This window comes from Meleagris gallopavo, chromosome 10, assembly GCF_905368555.1.
Source record: "Meleagris gallopavo chromosome 10, MGAL_WU_HG_1.1, whole genome shotgun sequence".
Classification (NCBI taxonomy): Eukaryota; Metazoa; Chordata; class Aves; order Galliformes; family Phasianidae; genus Meleagris; species Meleagris gallopavo.
The window spans coordinates 5,370,367-5,397,980 of NC_139413.1; the positions used below are offsets into that span (position 1 = coordinate 5,370,367).

At 41.3% G+C, this 27,614-nt stretch overlaps 2 protein-coding genes across 3 annotated transcripts in view; one reads left to right on the forward strand and one right to left on the reverse strand.

The window, feature by feature from the left end:
• Window positions 1-23,802, forward strand: FIRRM (FIGNL1 interacting regulator of recombination and mitosis). The gene is made up of 24 exons (XM_085231952.1): window positions 1-196; window positions 646-686; window positions 1,425-1,513; window positions 2,439-2,543; window positions 3,065-3,205; window positions 4,123-4,285; window positions 4,639-4,723; window positions 5,214-5,352; window positions 5,783-5,863; window positions 6,490-6,554; window positions 7,011-7,159; window positions 8,025-8,133; window positions 8,696-8,882; window positions 9,555-9,637; window positions 9,980-10,031; window positions 10,370-10,459; window positions 11,742-11,927; window positions 12,587-12,709; window positions 13,845-13,940; window positions 14,181-14,294; window positions 14,684-14,788; window positions 15,124-15,204; window positions 15,733-15,846; window positions 16,145-23,802. The coding sequence occupies exons 1-24, from the start codon at window positions 9-11 to the stop codon at window positions 16,328-16,330; spliced, it is 2,772 nt and encodes a 923-aa protein (XP_085088078.1). The 5' UTR covers window positions 1-8; the 3' UTR covers window positions 16,331-23,802.
• Window positions 16,812-27,614, reverse strand: part of SCYL3 (SCY1 like pseudokinase 3) — a 13,506-nt gene continuing 2,703 nt past the window's right edge. The window contains exons 4-14 of one of the 2 annotated variants that reach the window (XM_085231955.1): window positions 27,211-27,324; window positions 26,270-26,326; window positions 25,746-25,848; window positions 25,091-25,202; window positions 24,764-24,841; window positions 23,660-23,799; window positions 22,820-23,007; window positions 22,124-22,295; window positions 20,254-20,397; window positions 18,889-19,622; window positions 16,812-17,518 (exon numbers count right to left, since the gene is read on the reverse strand). In XM_085231955.1, the coding sequence (XP_085088081.1) occupies window positions 17,456-17,518; window positions 18,889-19,622; window positions 20,254-20,397; window positions 22,124-22,295; window positions 22,820-23,007; window positions 23,660-23,799; window positions 24,764-24,841; window positions 25,091-25,202; window positions 25,746-25,848; window positions 26,270-26,326; window positions 27,211-27,324 (1,905 nt within the window). In that variant the 3' untranslated portion in view covers window positions 16,812-17,455. The remainder of the gene's footprint in view (window positions 17,519-18,888; window positions 19,623-20,253; window positions 20,398-22,123; window positions 22,296-22,819; window positions 23,008-23,659; window positions 23,800-24,763; window positions 24,842-25,090; window positions 25,203-25,745; window positions 25,849-26,269; window positions 26,327-27,210; window positions 27,325-27,614) is intronic. The other variant, XM_085231956.1, reaches the window with a different exon arrangement.

Below are 27,614 nucleotides of genomic sequence, written 5' to 3' on the forward strand. Positions count from 1 at the left end.
GAATACGTATGCAGCGGCCCCGCGGCCGCAGAGGCTGCTGGGAGCGCGGCGCCGAGTTGAGTTTTCCCGCCACCGCTGAGGGGAGCGGAGCCCGTGCCATGTCCCAGACCGACCCCGAGCTGCTCCTGCGGGAGCTGGGCGGCTGGGACTGGGAACTGTGCCGCAGGGAGCTGCCCGCCGTCCTGCCCCGGCTCCTCATATCCTTCCTGAGAGGTGGGAGGAGGGCGGGACTGCGGTAGGGGGAGCCGGGGGAACCTATGTGGGGTACCGCGACATGGCGGGGATGTCCCGCGCAGTTGAAGCATGTAAGCCTGGGGGTGGGTGCGGGGTTTTGCTAGAAGTGAGTGCTGAGCTTCACCAAGATAAAAGACAAGAAATAGCGTGTGGCTCTTGGAGAGCTTTTAGTAATTGCTTCTGTTCCTTCCCACTCCCCAGAAAATTAAAAAGATAATCACGACATACAAAGCACGCTCCCAGAACACAGAATTGTTCTGATTTGTGGGTGAGCTGAGCACCTGTGCTGGTTATGGAGCATCCCTTCAGTTTGTGGGGTGGTGCAACCTGCGCAGGGCAGAAGCCACAGCTGCTTCTGCTGATGCGTTAATCCAGTCTTACTGCAGAACCTGAGTTTCCTTAATGCTTTTACTCTATGTATCAAGAGTCTGAAGACTGGACTGAGCACATCCGTAAGTAGCAGCCAGCTGATTGTCTTTATGCGAAGGCTTACTGTGTTGCACGTATGTTATAAGTTCTGCATGAGTTAATGAGTTCTGCTCTCACCTGTGACTTTTCTATCATGGTCCTGAGCAATCCTGCAGCTTGTGCGTTACAGGAATCACACACACAGCTTCATAAAATCTCATAACCTGTGCATGTAAGGCTGCTTTTTCCTGGCCTCTATTTGTGATTTTTAGGTTCTTGAAAGGGGGAGGTGATGCTTTTTGTGGTGCTGGCTGTTATCTCACAGGTGGCCAAACCATATCAGCTACTCCTATGATACCTGAGAGTGATCAAGAAATATTGAGATGCAGCTGTTTAGGACTCTTGCTGACATTCACTGCTCAGCTGTGTGTCAGTGTTAGCCAGCACATCAAACTGTTGTGATTGTAACTGTCTGAGATTAAGTATATGGAAATTTCCAGTTGTATCTAGGTGCCAGGCTATGGGTAAATAACTGTACTCAGTCTTCAACCAAGTATAGTCCAGTGTGATGCTGTTACTGATGGTTTTGTGTATGTTGGAGCTATTATTACTACTGTTTTTTTCAGCTATGTAATATGTGACATGTTAAATTTCTTCTCTCAGAATCAGATGTCTGATCTGTTTCTGTTCCATGCAGTTCTTTTTTCTCTCTGTTCAGTACCTTTGTACTTCTGATAATCACATGGTTTTCAATAATGTTTTAGAAATGTTTTGCTTTGCAGGTGTTTTAAGGATCCTGACTGAAATGTTTTTGCCTCATATCAGTCTTGGAGATTTGGAAGAAATGTTTTTCTCTAAAGTATTACCTAAGGTATGCCACCTTCAATTGAACATGACATTTTCTGTCAGTACAGTACTGAAAACCTGCTTAGAATGCATTGGTTCTTCTTTTGAGGGCTCACCAGAGAATCATTACTTCACATGCAAAGCTTGAAATAAATATTTGGCAGTTAAAAGTTTAACAGTGTTGCTGGATTGCTTCTGTGATTTTTACCGTTCTTTACAGTGGGGAGAGGATTGAACAGTGTCTTATTTTCTCCATTATAGAATCGCTTTTTTTTTTTTTTTTTTTTCTCTTTTTGAGAAGGTTGGGCTTTGTATAAAACAACCAAGGTGGGGAATTTCACTTGAGGCCAGCTTTCATGATAAATAAGCTGAAGAGCCCAACACTCGTATCACAAATATTTTTTGTCATATTTGTGAGTAATATTTTGAATAAACCTTTAGGCAATCCTGACCTAACATATATTCTCTTTTTTGATTAAATGATATTTTGTGCTGTGGTTGTATTATATTCTTCAGTGAGTATATCTTAAAGGTGTTAAAGCGGTGCTGAAATGCCAACTTAAGTTTCAGGCCTCATCTTGTATATTTTAGCAAGCCTGTAAAAATGCCCAGTTGATTTCCATTTCCTTTCCTGAATGTCCTGTGGCAAATTTTAGTGATACAAGAAAAGTGGCTCATAGCATGCATCTCCTGAACAAGGATTACCGTGCCATACCCTGCATTTACCTGGCAACTGTCTATAATTTGGGAAGAATAGATGGTTTTCACATCTTGGTTTATCATTTTGTTTACAATTTAAATTCTAGAAAGCATCATTTTCTCCCATGAGTTATCTTGGTAGCCTATGACTCCAGTCCAAGGAAGCATGCAGATATAGAAAGGTGTTACTATTTACTATGTGCATGTTTATAAATAAAATATTTAAGCTATGTGAATTTTCTTCCTGACAGACTCTACAGTTATATGATAAGTTGATGTATGAACTCTCCAGTGAAGCCAAAGGATTAACTGACCAGAATACAGAGTTACGCAGTACCGTAAGGAATCTTTTACAGGCAAGTCCTTTATGCTTAGGTTTTACCTAAGAAATTAACTGATTTTTTTGAGTGTTTATGCTATCTGCTAACTAGCTGGCAAAAATATAATCCAAACATCATTGCAATTGAAGTTCAGTTAAAATGTTATGAATTATTTGATTATGTTTAGCCTGTGATGGTAATCAAAACATAAAGAAAATATCAAATTCTGCATAGTTTCTAATGCAAATTGAGTGTGATTCTCCATATTTAAAGACTAAATGTGGCAATTATTATAACAGCCATATAAGAATTAAGATATTTCCTAAATAGAGAACGGTAGCAAAAAGAAGTAGGGAGTGGTATCAGAAAAAGCATTGAATTTGTTAATATTTTATAGACCTTTATTCGTCTTTAATAAACTATTTATTGATGCAAATAGCACTTTATGAACTTTGAATGTCATAAAATCTAGGAGCAATTCTGCTAAGAAAAGATGCTTCTGATATTCTTACAGGAGTTGAAAAACATTAATTATAGTTGTTTTTTCTTGATTTAAGACTGTAGTGCAACTCTTGGAAACTCTGACCAGTTGTGTGCGGTACATCTGTACTCTGCAAGACTGTGTGCCCTTGGACAGTATCCGCACCCTTCCATCCTCTGTTCTTTATGTAATAAAGAACACATTTACACACTGCAAGGTAGGCCTGTGTTAGAAGGAGAAAAATTGTATTGGGAGATAATTCCTTTATAAGAAGATCCTGTTTCAAAATAATATTGCTGTAGGATTTATTTCTATTGCTATTAAATCATTTACAGCATGTACAAGTACAAAAGTTATTTTTCATGTTTGCCCACCAATTTGTACCTGGTGGTGGCAGGCGTAGACCCTCCTATTTCCAAATTTTGCATCAGTGTCAGTTGAACAGTTGAACATAAGCTCTGCTTATGAATGTAGGCTGTGATATCTGTGTGTTTCTGATAGCTACAGGAGTTTTCAGAGCTACAAATGGTGATGAAAATGATGCTGCTTGCCTTATTTCTATGCGTGTTCCAAAGTGGATTGGAAGTTGAAATGAAAACCCTCTTATTAGTTACAAGGAGTAACATGTATCAGCTTTTAGATGCAACAGTAATTCCCACTTAAACTGTCAATATGAAACAAGGTTATTGTAAGGACACAACAGCTTTTGGCGAGCCTTCACTTTTACTGTTCACTTTTTGTTTCTTACTGGAGCCTTTACAGCCAGATTAGAACTCTGGTGCCATGCCTTTTATTTAACAATTTTAATTCTGAAGTTTTGTGGAATGTTTGGAATGCTACTTTCTTTGTTCTACAGCTATACTGTTTTGTTCAGAAATATGACCTTAGATTCATGAATCAAATGCTAATCCAAAGCCAACTGAACTCACTAGAGCCAGACAGACTTAACTAGCTGTTGATTAGGCTGTGCAGGTGAATAGTATTTCATATTTAGCAAGCAGGTGTTGGTATCAGAAACTACAGATCTAGCTGAGTATTGAGTAAAAGTATGTACATTTATGCTTTGTTCTTTTTGAAAGGTCAGTCTGTGATTCCTGAACTTTTTTTTAACCTCGTCTTCCCCATTTCCTATAGGATAGCGAATCAGTGTACTGTGGGCATCTGCACTTAATTTCTGACCTCCTGCAAGCTATGTTCAAGGAAACTTACTCTCTTCAGAAACAGCTGATGGAACTGTTTGATCAGATTTCTGTGGGGTCTGCATCTACTGAAGATGACATCACAGATATGGTGTCAGGTACAAGTGGATCTAGAGGTTGTTAGTTTTGCTCAGTCTTTTTTTTTCTTTTTTCTCTATAGAAAGAATATTTGAATCTTAAGCGTGCTTCTGAGTTCAGTTCCTGCAGTCCTGACCAGCCCTTCAGAAGGCAGCCTTTTGCTGCTTGAAATCCTGTGTGTGAGATGGGGAACGTTGAATGTGTTTGCTTGAAAGGGGCATCCCTAAGAACTGAGCCGTTCTCCTGATTCAGTGTCATTACGGTGCTATTCTCTAGTGTTTGTGATTGCTTTTGTCTTTCTAGCAGAGAAGCCTGCCTGTGAAATTATGACTCTGCTTGAACTCAGTTGTTGCTATTCTTATTTCCTTCGTAGTAATTCACACTGTGCTGGAGATCTGCTCTGTCATTTCCAATATGGACCATGCTCTTCATGCCAATACATGGAAGTTCATAATCAAGTATGTCTGTGAACTCTTGAATTTTGTTGCAATATGAGAGGGCCATAATTCTATGTAACCAGAGTGTCATTAGCTTTATGTTCAGAGTTTCGAATGAAATGAAAATTAGAGAACTCAATTTCTTTGAAAATTTAGCTAGTAAGAAGAATTAAATGTAGGGTCAATGAGAACAGGAATCATCCATGAAGAAATGATAGAAGCTTGACTTGAGCATCTGAAAAAGCTTTGTCGAATAAGTAGTCTTAAGAGTTCTGACGTGCAGTTTTGTAGATGTTTCTAACCTAAACTGTACTATCTTGTGCTTTCACCCTACCTGCCCTCTGTGCTTCTATCATGGTTATAAAGAGGGCAATTTTCTCTCAGTCTGTTTCCCTTGTACATGGATGTTGCACAAATCAATGTGGTATAAATTGGCTGAAATAGAAGAATTAGTTGTTTGGATTTGTACTACTTTAGTGCGTGACAATTAAACATTATATTCCTCTTTTAGGCAAAGCCTGAAGCACCATTCTCTGCTGCAGTGCCATCTGAAACACAGTGACATCCTCAGTGGTCTGTGCAAAGATACTCTGCTTTCTTTTCACTCCAGTTTACAACTAGCTGAGGAAATGAAGATGTCTGACACTCAGGTGAATTAAAAAGCTTCCAAAACTGCCACTGAGCTTCTGAAAGATAAATTCATTGTGCCTGGGGTATTATTTTTTTAAATGTTCTTTTTAGCTCATGTGTGGTGGGCAGAATACCTCGTTCTTTTGAAACTGTGTGAAAATCAGCCCCTTTGACTTTATTTGTATTGGCACTGGAAATGAATTTCCACCTTTTTCTATGGGAGTTTTGTTTATTTCCTAAACTGATGAAATCCCAAGGTCAACAAAAAGATAGCATTTCAGTTCTGAATATTGATATAAAAATGCTGAGGATTTCTAAAGTTTGTCTCATACTGCTGCTGAGTTTGTAGAGAGTCAAGTGTGAAATGGTTTTGAGTGCTGCTAGCAATTTAAATTTCCTCCGAATCCTGTTAGTCTAAAACTTCAAATACAGACCTGCTCTTTTGGACAGGATGGCACTGACCTCAGGCTATTCCAGAAGACTGTCAAACTGTGCAGATTCTTTGCCAATTCCCTGGTATACTACACCAAGGTAGGTTTTGTTATTTGAATTCTCTGGTGGTGTCAGACTGAAGCCAGCATACTTTAACACGCAGCACAGTTTAATGGTCTGGATGCAGTATTAATAGTAAGAAATACCACTGTACTGATACCAGTTCTGACACTAACTTCTTCCCCTCTTAGTTGCTATGTTTAAGTTTCCTCATTAGTAGAAAGGATACTGTAAACCAACCCATTTTTAGAAAGTATGTGAGATAATTTTGCTCTCTAGGAGAAGCAGTGGTCGTGTGTTCTGCATCCACTTTGTCCCATGGGGTAAAAGCAGGGATTTGATTTTTAGCATTCTGACTGGATGAGACAGCCTGACAGTGTATGTCAGAGCATTTAACACGTAGCTGTTACAACTGTTCTTACTATTTTTGTAAAAACAAGTCTAGAAATGTCATTATTTTCAGTAAATTATATATACATGCATGGTAATTAAACAACAAGCCATTCCTGGGATGGTCTTGTACTTGTTTTGTGCTGTGGATTGTTAGAACTTGATCTGTTTTTGCATGCTTTGTACTTCACACACTAATACAGCAGAACAGAAAGAAAACATTTAATTGTGTGTTGTATAATTCAAGTACCTTTCAAAATTAATGACTTTTGCAGGAATTTCATCCTTTCCTGTCTGATTTATGCTCACAGTTGCATCAACTGTTCCTTCAGATATACAGGTAAGTGAAATTCAGAACATTTAGGATTTTTTTTCCCAGCTTTACTGTTGTGCTTTCAATCTCTTAAAATCTCCCAGTGAGACTCCAGTTCTACCTAAAGCAAAAGCTTTTATTAATGTGATGCTTATAAGTACTTCCTTCCCTAATCTGCAAACAGCTTATCGTTTTTCTTTCAAAAGTTTTGTTCTGTTTGTTGCATTGTCTCTATTTCTAATATGTTACACATTTTAAAGCTCACAGAATGTAAAATTTTCTTTGTAGTGTTTAGAACAGTGCTGAGTTTTGAGCTGAAAGAATAAATACAAAGTTGTAACTCTAAAGCTATAATAGGTATTAAAAAATGATGAGTCTTTTCTCTCATTTATATAACAGTATAAGGGAGAGCACGAGTTGGCTTTTCCCTAGTTGTTTTGAAAAGTAATGCCACTGAGAATGTTGGTTTTCTTCTTTCCTCAGCAAATTTCCTCCCAGTCTTTATGCTCCAGTGATCTCAGAGGTACATCAAGATGAAATATCACGGGTTTTTCTTGTGGCTCTAGATCCTCTCATCAATCAGCTTCTTCCCTTTAGCCCTTTTATGGAGCAAGTGCTAAGGGACGCTTCAGGTGTGTTTAAAACACAGTTACCATCAGTGCAGTGCTATGCAACCACGTGTAAGGGGCCAGAATTTGTATGGTGACATTCTGGACCACATTCTGTACTGCTTGCTTGCATTGTTTCTTTTGTTGTTACTATGTTATAGTCAGCTGAATGCTAATTCAGATGAATTGCATAGAAGTTCATGTTGCTGTTGAATGCATGTTTTCCAAAGCGCTCACAATGACTTTGCAATTAATTTGGTTAACAAATCCTATTAATTGTGCTGTTTTGCACAATTTCATTCCATATTTGCCACTAACTTTTAAAGCAGAATAACCATTTTATGCTGTGGTGTTGATTGAGGCAGACATTTTTCCTAATTTTTTTTTTTTCTGTGAAAAACAGTATGTCTTCAAAATGAAAGATAATTATCTTTCTGTCATAACTGCCTTTAACCTTTCTGCACTGATGTGTGTGTTATAATTCTGGATAGCTGTGCAACATTGTGAGAATTATGATGTGAGCATCAGTTGCTCTTTCTCTCTGTGTAGGCTGGGCTTCTCTCCCACGTGCGTGCTGTGGTCTTGTGGTTATCATGACACACTCAGGAGAAAACTTTGGCACTCAGTGTCTTATCCATGCCTTCAAGGAGATAGGAAGCACAAGGCACATTGATTGTAACTCTTTGCAGCAGTACTACAATATTTTAGCTTTTAATGGATAAAGGATATTGCATGTATTTTCACTTCAAACAGAATTAAACATTGTTTTTATTCTGAGTGTGTCTATAAGAGACTTTGGATTGTTTTACTGAGAACTTTTTATGCTAGTTTGAGCACCGTATATATTTACCAGGGTGACTAATAGCACATTTCAAAACCAATTCTCCAGGTCTTCCTGCTGAGCAGCAGCTGCCCCAGTGTCTCCTTCTGATTACCATCATGGACAAGCTGTCTTCTCAATCTGAAGAAGTACAAACTCTCTGGAACACAGGAAAACGGTACCAAAAATATTTTCACTATAATTCTTCACTAGAGGGATCAGTCTGTGCAGGCAATGGGGCTCACTTGTTAGGGTTTCCCTCACAGATTTGTAAAGTTTGACATCCTTATGCTGGGCAAAACAAAACCTGGTGTTCTGCTTCAGGGCTGAAGGATACAGATCAGAAATATGATGATCGCTGTCATCCTTTTCAACACAGGCCATTCTGTGGTTCTGTGAATATCTTTGTTATTTCAAGGAAGGGATGATACGTAGACTATGTCCAGGGCAAAGAAAGAGATATGTATATAATGTTGACACTTTGCTAAGTAAAAATCTTGCATTTTTACGCCTGAATGCTCTGATAGTCTTTGTAAATAGTGTTTGTGAAAGAGGAAGGTAGTCAGAAATACAAATCTAGCATATAAATAAAGCGCTGAAGTCACTGCCATAGTTTCTAATTGAAGACAAAGCTTCTGTCGTAGAGATGGTGTTTGCAGGATTTGGGGCTTGCCTATCTGTAACACAACTGTTATCATTTTTCTTCCTTCCCCTCTTCCTCCTCACTCCCCCACCCCCAGCCTGTCTTTTCTCTCAGCTCTTTTCCAGAGTTTCCAGCAATGTTTTGCCGAGCTTTCTCTCCCTGTTTGTTTGCCAGAAGTGATCAGTACAGGACAGCCAACAGTCCCCATCACCCTGTACCACTATGTCTGTGTCCATCTGTGCTCCTTCATTGCTTCCACACTCCCATCACAATTTCCTCATCTGGTAAGACAGATGTTGCTTATCATCTTTCAGCTGTTGTGATGCAAAGATAATATTTTTAAAATAATGAGTTATGTCTGATGATGCAGCTGAAGAAATGATTGAGTATTGAGTGCTTTGACTTACTCTTCAAAACGCAGGGGTTCAGTTAAACACAAAATGTTACCTGTGAGGAAAAGGGAAAATCAAGCTGCGTGCAAGTTCTTGAGGAACCTTATTGTGTTGGGAATTCTTGTTCACTTTCCACAGTGATACCAAGTTGTTAAGAAAACTTCAGTGCTTTCATTTATGAGGAAAGGTTTGATTTGTATTTAAGTAAAGTGCCAATAAAATTGACAAAAAATAGTTGTTTAAATGTGAATGTGAGTGTGTGTGTGTGTGTGTGTGTGTGTATACAACATAGCAGTTGCCTTGCAAAGAGGAGATGTGCATCATGAAATATTTTGAGAAGTGGGGCATCTTTAGTTCTTTGTAATGAATGTATGCACATGTTCCAAGTGTGCAAAACTAAAGGTGTAGCTGCTGGGTTAATATTGAAGCTGAGTGGAAAGCGTGGCGATCAGCTGTTAAAACATTTCAGATTGGGTGAGCTGAAAATCCTACTGTGCTAATTAATAGTAGTAGTAGGCCTGCAATTTGTTTCTGCTTGAATTTAGATGAGTATTTTTTCCTCAGGAGCGTGCTCTGCTGGATGCTGTGCTGGGTTCTAGTATGATCACATCCCTGCTAGCAATGGACTCATGGTGCTTCCTTGCTCGGTAGGAGGTTCTTATTAGAAATCAAGCAGGACTCCACAAATCCAGTTAGTTCTGTTGCATGAGGGAGAATTTTAAGACAAACTTGTCCCAGCATTGAATTATTTTCAAATATAGAACTAATTTGATGGTTAGGAACAGAAATAGCTTAGTAATTTTTACATTCATTCAAGGAGAACATACTTCTGTTATTTGATTGCTTTCTGGAGCAGTTCTCAAGTAAAGTCTATCTGTGCTTAAATATGTTAGCGGAAATGGCCATCTCTGAGACAAGATGTATGATATTTAATCTGTACAAGTGTAGGAAGTACAGACTCCCTAACTTTTCTCTTTTTCATATTTCAGGTATGGAACAGCTGAACTGTGTGCTCACCATTGTACGGTGATTGCTCACTTGGTAAGAATCAGTGATGTTTGGAATTCAGCCCCGGTTCTAATCCTGGTTCTACTGCAAATTTCTAAATCACCAAAGATGAGAGTTTAATGGTTCTTATCCAAATCCAGAATGGAGATGACTTTAATTACTCATATTGGGCTAACAGTTAGCAAAAGCAGTACTGTGAAAATACAAAGTCATCTAGCTAGTATTCCTGACATGTCCTGCATTGTTTTATGTAGTGTTACTATTTGTGATCTCTCGTAGCAATTCTTGGAACATTCAGTACAGAGTTCATTTGCTGAGTGGTGATTTTTTTCTTAATTTAATTAGATTCATTTCCTATTTTCCTAATACAGATAAAGTCGTGGCCCAATGAATGTTATCAGGTCTCAGTCTTGGGTGTTCTGCTGAAGCGCATGCTATTCTTGATGGCTCCAGATCATCAGGCAAGTACAGCACCAGCATGTGCCTTTAATAAACAGCTTTGAATCAGAGCCCTGTGTCCAGAGTATCTTCCTCCTGTCCTTCAGAAATGCCAGGATGTTGAGTGCTCACTAGTGTAAATTTGTTAGTGTTAGATCCTGATTTGTGCAGATGCGCTCTCCAAAGCAAGGCAGGCATGTACACTTCTTTATAGTGGTACACTTCTCTAATAGTGACATACAGTAGTGTGTCAGTGAAGTCCTTTTTTGGCTAAGTATGGAAAGAGCACATCTCCCTGATTTACTGAAACTGTATTTCTATCACTGAAATTGTACACGGTACATAAAATCTAACTTGTAGTCATCACCTGTATTCATTTAATAGAGATTATGATGAAGAATCATGCTGCAACATGTAACTAATACCATGAAAATCAACATAGTAAAAAGAGTATCAAAGTAATTTCAGTACTTGGGAATACACGTCTAGCTTTTCTTTATATATACTTGTGTAGACAGATTACATCAGCTGCATGGGATGACAGTAGTGGCTGATCATCTGTTCAATCACTGTGTTGCTTGTGAAAAGACAAGTAGGCTCAAATTTTGTTGCAAGGTAGTCTTAGAATAAGCAGAATAACAGCCTGCTTCTGCAGACTCTTAAGATTCATCATGGCAAATGTTCAGACTGTTCCTAATGCCTACATGGATGTCAGCAGAACTAATTCATTATTAATAAAAAGACTGATTACTGCAAGCAAACCTATTGGCGTACTGCTCTTCAGGAATGAGAGTTTCTCAAGTTCTCTAATGTAGTCTGTTGGTATGATTTGGGGGTTGATTTAGCAAGGTGATGCCCACTGATGATCCTTTATCTCTTTCTTCTAATATCTGGGGCCATTGCTTCAAGTAGCTGAGAGCATAAAGAGCTCAATGGTTCTGATGTCCTATTTCTGACAGGGAGGTGGCAGTTCTGTAATTTGTTGTTGGGTTTTTTGTTTGTTTTCTGTTTATTGAATAAATGGATTTTCTTGAAAACAATATCATGTAAAACTTTCTAATATAATATTTATAAAGCAAATAGGAAGTGTTTTCCTATGCTTGGTCTAGTATTAAATGGAGGTTGGTGGCCCTGCGTGTGACGGGGGTTGGAAATTCATGATCCCTGAGGTCCCTTCCATTCTGTGATTCTGTGATTTTTGTTTTCCTTGTTGAATTCACAGCTTTTTGAGTTATTAAATTCTTTTCTGGTCCCATTAGTTCGTATTATTTTATGAACGAATAAATTTTATATTTTTATTTACAGGTGGAATTTGCTCACAAATTTCTCCCGGAAGAAGCGGAAAACTTGACTGTGTGGCAGCACGTGTCCCTCAGAGCCCTGAACCCTGATCTTGGGAAGCGAGTGGTGCGGGAGCTCTGCATGGCAGCGCTGGCGCAGTGCAGGCGGTGGCTGAACAGCAGGCGTGCCTGGGGAGAGCTCCAACCTGTGGTAAAGGAGATTTGGTTCTCTTTGTGAAAGGATGTGAGCTCTGCGTTACCCGACCACGAGGAAGCTGTGGCTGTTGCCTCAGTTTTATTCTTCTATCTGCTGCACAGCTTTCTTTCTATACCTAGTCAGCAAATGCATAATCAAGAACTCTAATTTTAATGTTTCTTACAGTGTGCAATGCCTTGGGGGCCTTTACTCTGAGGATTATTGCAGAGATCTTGTGGTTTATTTGTTACTCTCATTGCTTTTTGCTCTCTGGGTGAGCAGATGTGCTTTTCTTTACAATTTCCAGTTTATATTATATTATAAAACTACTTCTAAAGTTTGGATGGTTTTGTGTGGAATCAAATCTGAAAGGTGCTCACTGGTCTCCCTGTCAAAAGCAGGGAGTGGGAGAACCCAGAAGTTTCCACGTGAAGTACTGGCTGCCCGCTTCCTTCTGGCAGTGCAGCTAACAGCTATAGCACCATCTGAGATCCCACAGAAGTTAGGGATGGTTCTCCTCAGTTTGGAGGCTTTATTGGCCATGGAGCTGGTGGATTAGCTGTGCTGTACAGCAGTGGCACAGCCCATTAGATTTCTTGCTATCTGGTATCGTTTTAGATACTTAATGCGAATCTGGGTTTTGGTTTTACTTATAAAACATTTTTTCCTACTAGAATGTTGCCTTTTCTGTCTTGCTGGTTACCTGCAATTTTTCTGGTGATGCTTTGGAGGCAGAACTTCAGACATCTATTTTGGGAGTGCTTGGTCAGTTCTGGACTTTCCTTCAGGCTAAGCAGGTGAGAGAATTTACTGTTCTGACAGTGAAAACATGATGTCTGTGGGAGGCTGCTGCTGTTAGAGCATGTCTGTTACTAAGTTGTTTTACTTGGGTTGGACCATTTCTGTAAAGCACAATTCTGTCGTCAGGTTGTTTGTCTAATAGACAGGCTTGTGGTGTAGGAAATGGAGTTTGAGTCTCCCCAGATGCATGTCTCCTCCCTGCTGCATCTGTCACTCTGTTTCAGACTCGCTTAACAAGAAGTCTGAAATACCTCATTCTGATTCATCTCAATTACATATTTGGCCTATGTTAAATGTCTATTAGAAAGTGAGCAAAACCCATGGTGATACTGCTTAGCACAGGAAAGCCTACAGAGCTAGTAACTTTCCTCTCGTATTTGAGAACAGGGGGGTAAGGTGATCTCCCCCTTGTGACTACATAGCTAACCATTCATGTCTGCAGCTGGAGTTAAACAAAGAAACAAATTGTCACAGTTACTTCTCCAGATTTAAAACATTAAAATTAAAAGAACTGAAGGAAGAGTCAGCAATGTGCCCTTGAGAAAAAGAAGGCTGATAATAGCCTGGACTGCCTCTTGGGAGGAGTGTTGCTAGCAAGCTGAGGGAGGTGATCCTTCCCGTCCTCTCAGCACTGGTGAAGCCACTCCTGAAGCTGCGCTCCTGAGTCCAAGAGAGAGATGGATCTCCTGGAGAGGGTCCAGTGAAGTGCCACAGAGGTGATCAAGGGACTGGAGTGTGTCTCCTGTGAGGAGAGGCTTAGGGAGCTGGAACTGTTCAGATTAGAAATGAAAAGTTTTGGGAAGATCTTATCAATGTACACAAATATTGGAAGGGAGGGTGCAAAGAGCCACGCTCTTTACTTTGCTTCTTTTGGTGAGTGGAGAAAGGAAAAGGGGTTTAAGAAAGATCATTAATAAAAATCTGAGGAAAGGATCTTGAAAAATACAACTACTTAGAAATATGCATTTGTATTTCTACTTTAATCTTCTCTGCTGCTGCTTATGATGTGTTGCTTTAAGTGTGTAGTTAGGCCAGGAATTTTAGGATGCTACTGCAAATTCTTTAGGTAGTTATTCCATAAACTAAAATATACTGATAATGCATTTGCTAACATCTTGTGATTTGTTGAAGGTCTCAGACGAACCACGTCTCCAGCAAACGCTGTGTTTATTACTTCAGCTTCTGGAGTTTTTCATCCAAGCATTAGATGCTCAACTAATTAGCCAGGTAAAGAAAACAACAAAAAATTATGAGCAATGTGCTTCAGGGAAAGCTTGTTCTTTGTGATTTAATGACGTCCCAAAGTTATCCCATGGCTTGGTCTTTGTCCTCGCTAGTTTTCCTCAAACAATAGCACACCTTCTTTTGTTTTCAATCCCACTTCATAAAACCAACATCTTCAGATTCAAGGATTACACAGAGCAGCATTCATCTGTTATTCTCTTTGCTGGGCTTTGTTTCCTGCAGGTATTTTCCCTGCTGTCTTCCCTTCTCCGGATGGATCCCCCCGATCACATTCGTCTAGCAATGCTGGATTTTCTCTCTTCTGTGGGGAAGGTGTTTATCCCACAAGAAGTACAGGTAATAATAACAGTGGTTTTACTTAGTCTTTAGACGTACAGCAAAAAGATGTTCAACTATTTAAACATAAAAGATTGAGTTAAATACAGGGGTGCCACGACTTAGTCATCTTGGAGATTCATTTTTCATTGGCACCACGAGTGCATGTAATATGCTTGGTTTATTTATTTGCTCATTGCTTCTCACCAGTTAGAAAGGACTGATGTCTGAGCCCCTGAGAAGGAAGCATTTCACCTCCCTTACAGAAATGTGTTGCCAGACAGAGCAGGAGCACTCTCACATCTCATGAACCCGTGCCTTGAGCTTAGACCCAATCCTTTAATACATAAATCACACTGGTAAGATACAATTAACTCCTAGTAATTGATAGTTATTTGGTCTTTTTCCAGAGGCAAGTTGTACCCCAGCTGTCCTGTTTGTTTGCTTCTCTGCTAGCTGACCAAACCTGGTTGATTCACCAGCGTGCACTGGAGGCATTCAGACGCTTTGCAGAGGTAAGCACAGCAGAACTCTGGATGTACATAGCTTCGGTCATACAGGGATTATTCCATCTTGAACGTTTGCTGCTCTTCACTGAAAATGCTGGATCTTAGTTACAAATGCTATTGCACATAGGTCAAACTCCTCATGCAGTTACCTGTGATTTCAGGTGCTACAAGTGAATGAAAATGAAATGTTGGCTGCTTAGATTGATTTCAACAAGGAAGGTTGTTTAAAGTACTTTGTCACCAGAGAATTCTTCTGAGATTGTCACAGAAAGGTTTTTCTTTGTATATTTCTTTATTAATATGAAATGTACTAAAGATCTATTACCCAACATTTCTGACAGGAAACAATCCATGAAGATGTTGTTCCTCAGTGCCTTAATTCTGAAGAAATTAAGAATAAAGTTATTAATTTTATGGCTAAGGTATGTTGTTGAATCAGTTTACTGCTTTCTTAGTTGATGTTGCACGTATCCATGATTTATGAGCCTGGCTTCACTGCCACACTCATGTAGGTTTTGGCTATGACTGTGTCCGTGCCATCATCTACAGGCAGATTAAATAGCCAAGTGTAAATTAATAAATTGTCCTGTTAAACTGTGATCTGGTTGAACTTTTCTATTTGCTTAAATCCTTAGGATTAACAACTGCTATTTCTATGCACGGTGTTCTTCCAGTACTTCTCAATTTTGATTTCAAATGCTTTGTGTTTCCCTCAATAAAAAAAGAATAAATGGCGAAGTTGCAGTTTTTGTTGTAGGCAGATAAGGTGTCTATGAAAAAAAGACAGTGGTTTTATCACACTGCATTATTTCTTTCTTTTTTTCTTGGATCAGCTTCTATAAACTCTCACACATTCAAATTACTTCCCTGATTGTTCTGGTACTTACTAGAACCGCTGAAGGCTGGTAATGACTTCTTGTTTGTTATCTCTCCTGTGGCTTTCTCCCTAGGTAAGGCAAGGCGAGGAGACAACAGAAGCACGTATAGAACGCCTGAAACAAGAAAGGATTACCTGTGGTGCACATTTTATGAAAATGGCTGGAGAACTGGAGTCAACAGGAGAGGTATGTGTACTTCTTTTAACTGCCTCGGCTCTATTGTAGATTTCTGCAATTTTTGGGGAAACGGGGAAGTATCTGAAGGGGTTCAAGTCAGCCTTTGCTGCCTTTGTGTTCTAGGAACAAAAGGCTGTGTGCAGTCCTGGACAGCTGCATGCTCTGTTCTGCATGTCAGCCAGAAAGAACTCTCATGAGACAAGGGAGTCTCATGCAGCTTTCGACTCTGAGGGTTTCTTGCATTTGGGTGGGTTCTGAGCACCTCTATAAAGGATTAGAAATGTCTAATGCTTACTTAAATTTGCAGCCTCTGGCAAAACGAGCGTGCCATCCCCCGTCTGAGGAGCAGTACAAGTCAGCAGTAGGCACAATGGAGGGGGCAGTGGAGGCTGTGAAGCTGCTGCTGCAGAAAGGGTCACCCCCTGCATGGGTTGCAGTGAAACTGGAGGCTTTACATACAGCTATAGCCATCCTCAGAAACAGCGTACGGTAAGGTGGTAATGGGGTTTGAGAGATGCTGAAACAGTTTCCTCACAACAGAGAGCTGAAATGATGCTTGCTTTGTACCATGGCTGCTGGAGAAGAAAAAACTGTGACATGAGGTGATGCTCTGCTGCACTGCTAAGTCTTGGTTAATATCCCCCAATGAACTGAGGCCCATCTTTCATACTTACTGTCTGGATGAGCAGTATGTTTTAATGGACGCTACTGTGTGTCTGAGCTGACCTTTTGTACACTGCTGCTGTAAGGTTAGTCATCTTAAGCTTTGGTGTAATGATCAACATTTCATGAAATTTTATTTTGAATATTGCTACATTTGAATCTGTTGTGAAAGTAACAGTTACAGTTGTTCCTGTCACACATGGGGTGAGCAGTAGGTGTTGTGTGTTAATTTTAAAATACACTTAAAAATAACAACTTAAGGCTCTACACTGTTCTCTGAACACTGTTGGTTCCACTCCAGACTAGGGTCATCTTTTAAAAATAATCTTTATTCATCACAGTTAAGAGCAGAATGAATGTGGCGCTTAAATGGTTTGAGTTGAACAGTCCTTCACCGTGCATTTCCTAGCACCTTTTATGCAATTCATGGAAAGAGTTTTATAAACAGAAATAAATATATTGTACAGATTAATTTTAAAATCATCTTACAGCTAAAATGTTACAAGGATCAATTTCTAAGGGCTTTCTTGCCAGGAAAAAAAAAGCAACAAAAATAACAAGCCCAATAAACAGGTAACTCAGAGTAATTTTCATTTATTGTCATCAGTTTTTCAGAGCAGAGATGAGTTTTGCTTGCACCACCACTCAGCCTCCATCAGCACGTCAGCACCAACGCACCCATCCTGCTGTTCCTCTCTCCAGTAGCAGTGGCACACACCACAGCTGGGCCTATTACTCGTGTGCAGGCCTCACCCCCCTGCATTTTTTGGCACAGATTGGAAAGGAGCATCCATGAGAAGGGATTGGGCCCCGTGGGATTTTGCTGGCTGCTGCAGCAAGTGCCTGCCTTTTCACAAAAGCAGTGCTGAGGTACTTATCCATTATATTGTAGAAGCAGCAACTTCTCTTACAGATTCCAACACAGCATAAATTGCCTTTGTCTCTTTCAGTCCCATTACCAGTTAGCATCATCTTCCCAGTTCAACTCTTCTTCTTCACCCCAGCCTGCAGCTTCAGCCTAGAATCATGTAAAATTATCAACATTAAGGCACACACACTGCACTTCTGTTCTTAATGCAGCTACAGGAGACAGGCAGTAACCAGGCCAACTTGTGATGGCAGAGCAGGACATTTTTCACAGTGCTTAAAGAGAAAGGCACCCTCTTCCTTGCCCCTTCAAGCACCTGGGCTTTATACAGAAAGCCCTCATAAAAACAAAAAACAAAGCACTGGAATTTACAGTTTTTCATCTAACTGTAAAAGGAAACATTTTAAATACAAGGAGTTTCTTATGGTTTCCTCCTAAATTTAAATCAAGCTTTGTTTCTATCAAAACCACTTTTCGTTAAGAACAGAATGCTATAAAATAGATTCTTTCCCTTCCTCCTAGGAAACAGCTGTTGTTCTGCTGTATTTTAGCACTCTGACTTTGATCTCACTCTCAGCTACTCCAAGAGTATTGTCTGCACTACAATAAGTGGATCCCATAAAATGAGGTAGATATCATTACAGTGCATCTAAAAAAAAAAAATCAAGTCTCTCATTTTCAAATGTTGTAAACAACCTCAGTTTAGACGTAAAGCTCTTCTCCTCATGCTACCACTGTGCTAACTCTCCTGGGGCTAAATCAGCAAAACAACTTGAAGTCAAAAATCTATTCCCTAATGGAGGTACGTGTTCAGGTGGAAGTGCTACCTCCCCCCCAGTGAACAGAAACAGTCTGTGGAGCCCTAGAGCTGGGACAAGATGGATTTATCTGCTTACCCTGAAAGGCAGCTTATAAAACTGCCCCATGGGTCGATGAATGGGAGAAATGCCTCACCTAATCTTTCCTGAAAACAAGGCTTCAAAAAGCTTTTCTCTGTATTATTTCAGGTATTATTTCTTCTCTTTCTTCAGGAAAAACCTACTAGCGTTATAAATAGCCACCAGCAACAGAGTCTTGAATATCCTCTCTGCTTAGAAGCCCCTTTCTCTCAGTGCAGACAGTATGCAGCCTTATTTCACTTCCCCTGTCTGACAAAAGAGTCACCCTAAAGCCATGTAGGGTCCTAGCATGCAGGATACAGCAGCACAAATTAAGATCAGGAGTTGTATACTCCTAAAGTCATTGATTAAGGAATTCTATTTCCTTGCTGTTCCTTAACATCGCTGCCTTGCTGCTGTAGCAGCCCACGGAATTACCTAGTGCCTGGTAAGAGGCATCCTCCAGAACTCAGTATCTTGTATTCACAACTGTACAGCCTGCGTTGCTGATACTTCCTCAGGCTATCAGCTATATGATACATGGAGCCTGCTGTTGCCACAACACTATCTTATACAATGTATGTGCTTTAGAATCCTCTCAAATGTGCATTTGTTTAAATCCCTCTGTCTATGAATTCTTACCTCAATAACATCAACTGCTGCAAATTTGGATGAAAACAGTGCATTCTGGGAGGCACCTTCTCTGCTGGATTCTGCACCAGGGTGACTGGGAACTGCTTCTGTCCTTGCTTCAGGTAAAATCAAGACTGCTGAAGAAGGTTTAATGTCTGGTATCATGTCAGCAAACCAGTCCAGCTCAGGGTCTTGCACTGGCTTCCTCTTCACTTTGATGGTGAATTCTTCTCCTAGGCCAGACTCCAATGAAGACTTCAATCTTTCCTCTAAGGTCTGTTTGGGCGGCACAGTTTTTCCTAGTTGTCCTTGATGGTTCCATTTGTCACTGTTCCAGCTGTTCCCAGGGGAGGACTTCGTTGAGGGACTCGCTTTGAGGCTTTCTAACTCTTTGCTCTGTTGATGGGTACCTGGTAGAGTCCTTTGCATTTCAGCTGCATCAGCTTGTGTCACAGTGAGGCAGTTTCCTGAGGTCAGGTCCGTATGAAGGCTGCTGGGCTCAAAGTCATCCCAAGGCTTCTCATCTACATCACGTTCAACAAAATAAGGTCCTGTGCTGCCCTGTGGGTTTGGGGGCTGAATTTGGATGTTCACAGTTTTCTCAGTATCTGTCTCTTCTGGCTCACTCCAGTCCGGCCACTCCTCTACTGGTTTTTCGAAGGTAGTTAAAGAGCTCCTGCTGCTCCCAAGCACATTAATGCTCCCAGGAACTCCATTCAGGGGGAGCTGAGTGGTTTGCTCACCTGTGGAGGATAAAGGTGTTACATATTCATTTCAGAAAGGCAAGTGTGGTGACCAAGTTAACATCAACAGATGGCAAGTAGCATTAGCTAGGACATAAAGCATTTGCCAGTTCAGAAAGTAATGGCAATGTTTCAGTACTGAGCTCTTCTCAAATTAGAAAGCACAGCCATCTTCCTGTTTGCAAAGTGGGGGGCATTAAAAACTGGCAGCTAGCAGACATCATGAAGTGATTGAGAAAAGGCCATTAAAGGACTGAAAAAAAGCCATGAAAGCAAACAGAGACAGCTTCTGAGGTCAGAGAATGAGCTGACCTACAAATAATCACAGAGGCCACAGTCTACAGGAGGGTATCTGCCACGTTGTGGAGAGCTGAAAAAGCCCAGCAGAGATCCTGTGGTACGAAACACAGAAATCCAAAGCAGGCCAAGCATCAATGCATTTAAATATCAGATTCCCAAATAACTATTCCCTAGAAAGTCAAGGGTCACATACTCTTTCCTTCACTATTACCTTCCTTAGATCTCTGAATCTTTTTCAGACAACACATGGGCAAAATTTACATTTCTCAAACAACTTCTCATTTGTAGGACACTTGGTTTCTAAAAAGGAAGAGATAGGTCAAAGTTGTACCTGTCTTTAAAGCCAGTGGATTGTCTTGTTGCACAGAATGCTTTTTGACAACTGTGTTTCCAGAAATAGGGAGCACGCTAGAATTGTTCTTCAAAGGCCAAGAGGTTTGGTGTCTCTGATTGCTTACAGCATGAGTTGGTGAGTCTGCAGGGATAGAAGAAAGGCCATTAAGTCCAAGAGGCATGTTGGCAATCTCAGTTGAAACTGTCCACAGCATTGGAGTTTTATTTACTACAGAGATGAGCAATACCATGACTGGCACTGCAATGCAAAAACTGCACCTCTTGATCTATACATAACAATACTACTCTTCCTGCAGCTCTTGCCAGTACAAAGTTCAGGCAACTGTAAATGGGTCAGTTTTTGCTGCTCTGTTCTTTCAAGATACACACAGTGAACAAACAACATGATCTGAATTAGACTCTCGGAAAATGCTGTCTGCCACATGGCTGGATCCAGTTGGATGCATAGCAACACCACTCTCCAGCTCTGCCTCACACAAAAGCACAGCAGTGACAGTCACAATTCAAAGCATAATGCCACTGCACAAACTCTTGTATGCCTGGGCACGAGTAGAGCAGGAACAAGAGGCTTTATCCCTAAGGCTGTTTGACAGCCTCACTTGTATGATGCACCCAAGGTAGGTATGATGGAGGGAATGCTAAAGGCTGCACCCTGAAGCTGCACGAGGCAGGCTTGTTTCCCTGGCCCAGTGGGAACAGTATAGCAAGCATCTGGTTCCAGATCACTGGGAGAGTTGTAACATACTGTCACTGATGCACTAACACTGGCTTCAGCTGTTTAAGTCCCTACTCCTTCCCTTCAAAGATAGAATAGAAGGGCTTGGGTCACTGCTGTCTCCACCTGATGCTGTGTGATGCCAGCCAACTCACAGCACTGGAAAGGACTGCAACTGATACACAAAACGAGCCCTCCATAAAGGGTACATCCTTTCAGGAGCATAGACAAACATTCATTAAGTGTCATCTATTCAGCATTTAGTACTCCTTTTTGTATATTGTCATTCACTGTTGAGGACGACGGGTTGATTTTCAATACCCCCACCCCCCATCCCCTCCATCAACAGTTAAATCAGGTCCAATTTTAAATATATTCTGAAAAATACATCTCTTCTTAGCATACAAGATGAAGGTTTTTATTTACTACAGTCTACTACAATAACATAAAGAAACACTGCAATGAATCATCCTCAGATTTTAATGAGGCGCGGTAGTTATCAGTACACACAAGCAGGACAAGAACATTTACTCTGAAAAAAAAAAAAATTCATCTCTATCATGCATTTCACATAGGTACCTATGCTTTATGTCTAAAATAGAGCAAATGATTCTTCCCTCCAGCTACAGGTATTATTTCAACATGCAGAAGAAGTTTTCCCTTAGTACACTTGGTTCCAAGTTATCTAGCAGGTGCAGGGACTACTTTCTTCATTTAGATTAGGTGAAAAGCCTCCAGAGAGCTGAGAAAATAGGGAAGTTTGTATTTCTTTTCCAATCTACAAACAGAAATTGGGGGGAAGAGGATGAAATATACTACTTTTAAAAACCATGAAGGAGAGAAAATATTGAACAACTACTTGGATGCAAGCATGTAAATCTCACAGGAGGACACTACAGCTGTTCCACTAAAGACAACTGCACTTTAACATAATTTCCTTTGCACATCTTTCCTTGCAGTTTAGGGGCAAATTAGGTTTCCTTTAATTAACCTAACAGAAAAAGATTATTCAACCAAGAAATTCTACCCATGTTGCAGGGACAATACAACATGAATCCCAAGAGCACTCAAATCACATCAGTCACTCACTTTCTGGGGAGAGATCAGCACTCAAATCACATCAGTCACTCACCTTCTGGGGAGAGATCAGCAGTTTTCATGAAACTTGGTGCAGAGCTTTTGAAAATCTTTGTTCTTTCACCACCTACAACCACTTCAGGTCCAAGCAGGGAGACAAGAACTGCTAAGCTGTGTAGTGTTATTGCCACAATAGAGTCACTAGTGTCTCGAAGGCCCAGCAATACCTACAGCAAGAATGGGACAACATTATCAAGAACAGAAAATCCTGTTTTCCCACTTTTTTTACTCCCCTCTATACATGTTAAATTTGCAGCACTTTTCAATTTTAAGATCTCCTGAAGCTCTTAGTGGATTTTGGACATTATTTTATGCCGAATACCAGCCTTCCACTTTGTGTGGAAGCTAAAGAGTACACAGTCATAGCATTTGGAGAGCTCAGACTGATCACTCCCTACTGACAGCTGTAGTGTGTTCTGTGAAACAGAAATGCCATCTCTTGTTGTGAGGCTGCAGTCCAAGCTGACAGGTACCAATCAGCACAAGCAGTGGATGTGTCAGAGGCATGAGGTTTAACAGAAACAGCACTCCAGATCATGGCGGGGTGTCACACCTAGGGCTTGTGTAAAAGTAGGCTGGAAACTGTTTGCTGCCAGTGCTGCAAGAACTTAGTTTTGAGCTAAGAACCAATACAGCAGCAGAAATCCCATATACTCAGATATACACCACGTATTGCTTTCCCATCCTTAACCTGTGGCAATATGATGTTTTTCAACTCTTCCCGAGAGAACAGTTCTGCATAGGCATGAATGTGAGACAGCAACACCATCCGCACGTGCTCTTCATGAACCTCAAAGAGCTTCAGCAGCACAGGAATTACGTGAGTCTGGAACAAGGCTGGCGACAGGAGGCAGCTGGTCTGGCTTTCTCCAGTTTGCTCTAGGGAAGAGATGGGAAAAGATTGCATTGAAAACCACAGGCAGCTCTTCCAAAAGCTATTCAGTGAGAGACTGTTACAGCTGAAATCTACAGCATCACCCCAATGCCAAGTCTGAGTCTTTGTCAGCTGCCAACACAACTGGCTTGGGACACCAAAAATGGAGGGAGGAGAGACAGCTAGCATCTTTTGCCTGATAGCAATGGCTCTGAAAGCTTAGCAGCAGTCATAAGAGGTATTGCTTGCCTGAAATACCAATAGTTATTTAGGTAAAACTAAGAGAGGGGAAGCAAGCAGCATGGCCAGAGGTTGCTGAAGATCCAGCAAGACACACTGAACATCCCCCTTAGAGATGACAGAAGAGAATCAGTGCAGGGGTGTACAGCCCAGGCTCTCAATGGCTCACTGGGCAGGTGGGGTGACACTTAAACACGGGAAAAAGGCTGGGCAATTTGTAATTCTCACCCAGCATCAGCAAAACAATGGAAAAGCACTTCAAATGGGGAAGCTCACATTACTCTCCTCTCCAGTTCTGTACATTAGAGAATTTGTTCTGGTTAAACAAACAACACTACTTCATGATTCAATGGAATGACCACTGAATTAATTCCAAAACTGTCAGTAATAATTTTGAAGGAAGTATTTAAAGGTCACCTTTCTTTGGTCCCAGCAGATGAGGAAGAAAACTCCTGACAGCTACAGGTTCTGCAAACACAAGCTGATTGAGTAAAAGAGGCACCAGCCGTGATGCTATCAGCTCCTCTGACAAGCCAGCCACTCTGTCCAGCAGGAACCTGTGTTCCAGGAGAGAGCAATTAGTATCAAAGTGGCCTCTCGTGCATTTACGACCATTTCTCATTGTACTGCCTTCCCCTCTTTTTGGGGCCTGCCTTAGCTTCTACATAAGGAAAGTTTCCCTTGTAAAAAAGGAAATCCCATATTGAAATCACATCCAGCTAATGCATTTTAGAGGCAGCCAGCAGAGCATGAAAGAAAAATTCAGCTTCTCCCCTTCTCAGGCCAGGTAATGCCATGACTAAGTGGAAGCTTCTCTTAGAGAAAAGAAATCTGGAGAATATGACAATAGGATTTCCTGCAGACACTGCATTTCAGCAGCCTGGACCTCCATTACAGACAACAGCTTTGCCCACACAAGGCTGGGACCATAAAATTAATTCACTCAATAAGTCTTATCCAAAATTCTCATTATCATTTTACCAAGATCTGCCTAAATGAAAGAAAGCTTCAGCCTTCAACGTGTCCGGTGCTACATTTCACTTTTTAAACAAAGTCACACTCAAACTAAAGCTACTTCTAATAATTAGTTGAGAGAAAAATTCTTTTCTTCCACTACATTGAAACAAGTTTTCTGAGATGTTAGACTGTAAAACTGGGCAGATAGCCTTTGTGTAAAGCAGCAGGACCCTGGAGCAGCTCAGCAAGGAGCCAGAGGACAGGCTGATCACCACCTTGAGCAGACAAGATCATTACACCACGCTCCCTCCCCTAATGGCACTACAGCAGATGAATGCATTTCCAAATGATTGCCACTGCGCAGTGGGAGATGGGGTAGTGCTGCTAAAGGGAGTGAAGGAAATTCAAACAACATTACAGAGCAAACAATATTCTGCCAAAGCAATCAAAGTCTGACACCCGAGGAACCACTTCCCTGGCAACTAGTCTTCCCAGCTCTGCCTGATGCCCGTATGACAGAAGCATTTCTGAAATAAGCTTCCAGATTGCAGTTCCTTCACCTACTTGAAAAATTCAGTTTTCTCCTCCTCAGATTTTAGTGTTAAGGTCTTCAGAAAGTTCACAACTTCCAGAAAATCATTCCTAAGCAAAAAAAACAAACAAACAACAACAACAAAAAAGTAGATTGTCACTACTGTCACCAGTGCTAACTCAGCACCTCAGCTGGAAGGTGATAATGCTTTCTTAATTTAAGAACACTCTTCAACAAAGAGCCCTGTAAGAGGTAGGGATCAAGTCCCATCAGCTAAGTAACACGCCTTCACTAACTGAACTTGCAACTTGGAACATAGGAACAAGCAGTACCAAGAGGCAAGATTTTTCTTTCCTTACCTGAAGAATTCATGAGACAGTAAGCTGGACAGTGGAGGACGACACTTTGGATCTGGATTCAGCAGCGTACAGTGCAGGGTTTGCTGAAAGCTGGAGAGAATATCTGCTGAAACTGAAAGCCAGAGCACCTACAATTAGATTTCTCTCTCACCACACGATAAGCTATGCTCAGGACTCTTCCACCTCTCCTGAAAACTTACTTTTAGAATCTGTTTGATAGCAAAATGACTCATATTTGCTCCCAAAGGAAGAGAGAATAGCATCTCCATCTTTCTCCCTATGCTGCTGGTCTATCAGGGCACCAAGGAGTGTTACTGTCCTCCGAGAAGCTTCCTGCCCCTGCTCAGCTGAGGAACACAGCACCCATGTGCCATGTATTCATGTTCCTAAACACTCAGTGAAGTTTCTGGTGGGAGCAGAGCTGTGCAAATCTCTGACTGCTATAGAACAGATTTGGAAGCACTTATGTTGTCTGACCACATTCAAACAAGGGAAAATGGGAATAAAGGAGATGCTGAGGTTTGGATTTTAACCTAGCAAACACCAAGATCAGTGACGGCCACTAAACCTGCAGCACGAGTTGCATCAGTCGATACACACACAAGGGATAAACTGTACAGGTCCATATGTTGCAAATAAACACGTCATTGCTCACCCTGATCATTTAGGGCTGTCAGGAGATTTTCAACCATGGCTCCAAAGGCGTAGGCATCCCTTGCATGCCCACAGCTGCTGGGCAGAATTTTGAAATCTACAGACTGAAAACAAAAGACAAAACCAAAAACCAAGATCAGCAAAGCAGGAGTTCACAAAACACTCACCAGAAACCTCCGTTCCCCCCAACAAAAGCTCTCCAATTCTTTTTATAGCTCCAAAGCTCCACCAGGTACCCAATAAGCAGAGCATTTTGCAAAAAAAACCTCCACCAAGGAATTTAAAACTCAAAGGAGGAATGGCATCACGGTGTAACAATTCCCCCCTGAATGCATGCTGCAATTATAAGTCAACAACTTTCAGCATAAGCAGGGATAGGAAAATAAACCTCAGATATTATCCAGCAGCCACCTCCTCCCATTCAGGCATAAGGAAACAAAGTGTCTGAATGAAAGCTATGTTTTCTGAATACGGTACTGTCATTTGCCTCAGCAACAAGTTCCTCCATGAAGGCAGGCCACTCACCATCTCCTCACATGGGATGCACGACTGGTCTCGCACTGATTTGACATGACAGAGGAACTGGAAAGGGAAGAGGGGAGACGTGAGCTGCCTCCAGGACCCATCTGGGCCAAGCAGCAGGAGTGAGCTCTCCCCACAGGCTAGGACTAACGTGTGCCCTTGCTCCTTCAGCTGGCAGCCAGGGCAGGCTGTGCTGTGCTCTGCACAGACAGGAAATGCTAAAAATGCACCAGGTGTGAAGCACCAAGCTGACAGAAAGCAACTTCAAGGCACCACAGCCAACTGATCCCTTTATGTCTTAGATACCATCATCCACGATCCATCTGGGCAGGGGTTGGATTTCATGACCTTTACCAGTCAGATTTCACTGCTGGGCTCTTTGCATTGCTGTGCACCACCACACACACCGGCTGTCTGTCTGATCCCTTCTGAAAGGTGATACATGAGGGACATTGCACAGTTTGTGAAGGATTCATGGACACTCTGGGAGAAAAGGCAACATGCACAACTGCACAGCGCCAGGCTGCAGCAATGACTGCGCAGCATGCAGCAGAAGTCAAACCAAGAATCTTTCTGCCAAGACCAGTAAAAGCAATAAAGATGCCAACAGCAAAAGCTGAAGTCATTTCAATTATTCTTCTTATTGATTTATTTCAGCTTGGATCTTCCTGCTCCATGCTTTTTTTTTTTTTTTTGTCAGCCCAAAGGAACAAGAGTTCTCCCTCTCTCCAGTCCTCACCTACTCTCCAGCCAGCTGTCTCCCTTAGAAAAGTAGCTGATTTTGGGCTAGTGGGAATTAGTCTCAGTTTATCTAGATGACACAAATAGCTGTAGTGCTCCTAGAGCAACAATTCAGCTGGGAGCTGGATGTGAGCCTTCCCAGTGCTGGCAGGCCAGAAGACCCCTCTCAGGCACTGGAGAGGTGTGCTCTGCTCGACTCTTACCTCTGGGGTGGCTTCATTAAAGTTACAGACTGTTTCCATTCCTCCCAGTTTCCAGTGCCCGTCCTCGCTTACAAACACAGACGATAAACAGACATTGTTATGAGTGAGGTTTCCCTAAAACATAACGAAGAATGACAAAAGATGCAAAATCTTAATCAGAGTTAATGAGGAACCAAAGAAAAGCTACCAAAAAGCACACAATTCTACATGCACTTTGGGATTTCGTAGGTGACCAGCAAATATCACACTGAAGTGCTGGGTTTTTAGAGCACACAAAGCTCCAACTGTGACAGCCCTACAGTGCAACTGTAAATCCAAAGAAAACCTCCAGCTATGAAGAAGCTCAAAAGCTCCAGTCTGAGCTGGAATTTACATTCAGTCCTGGACACACACCGTACCAGATC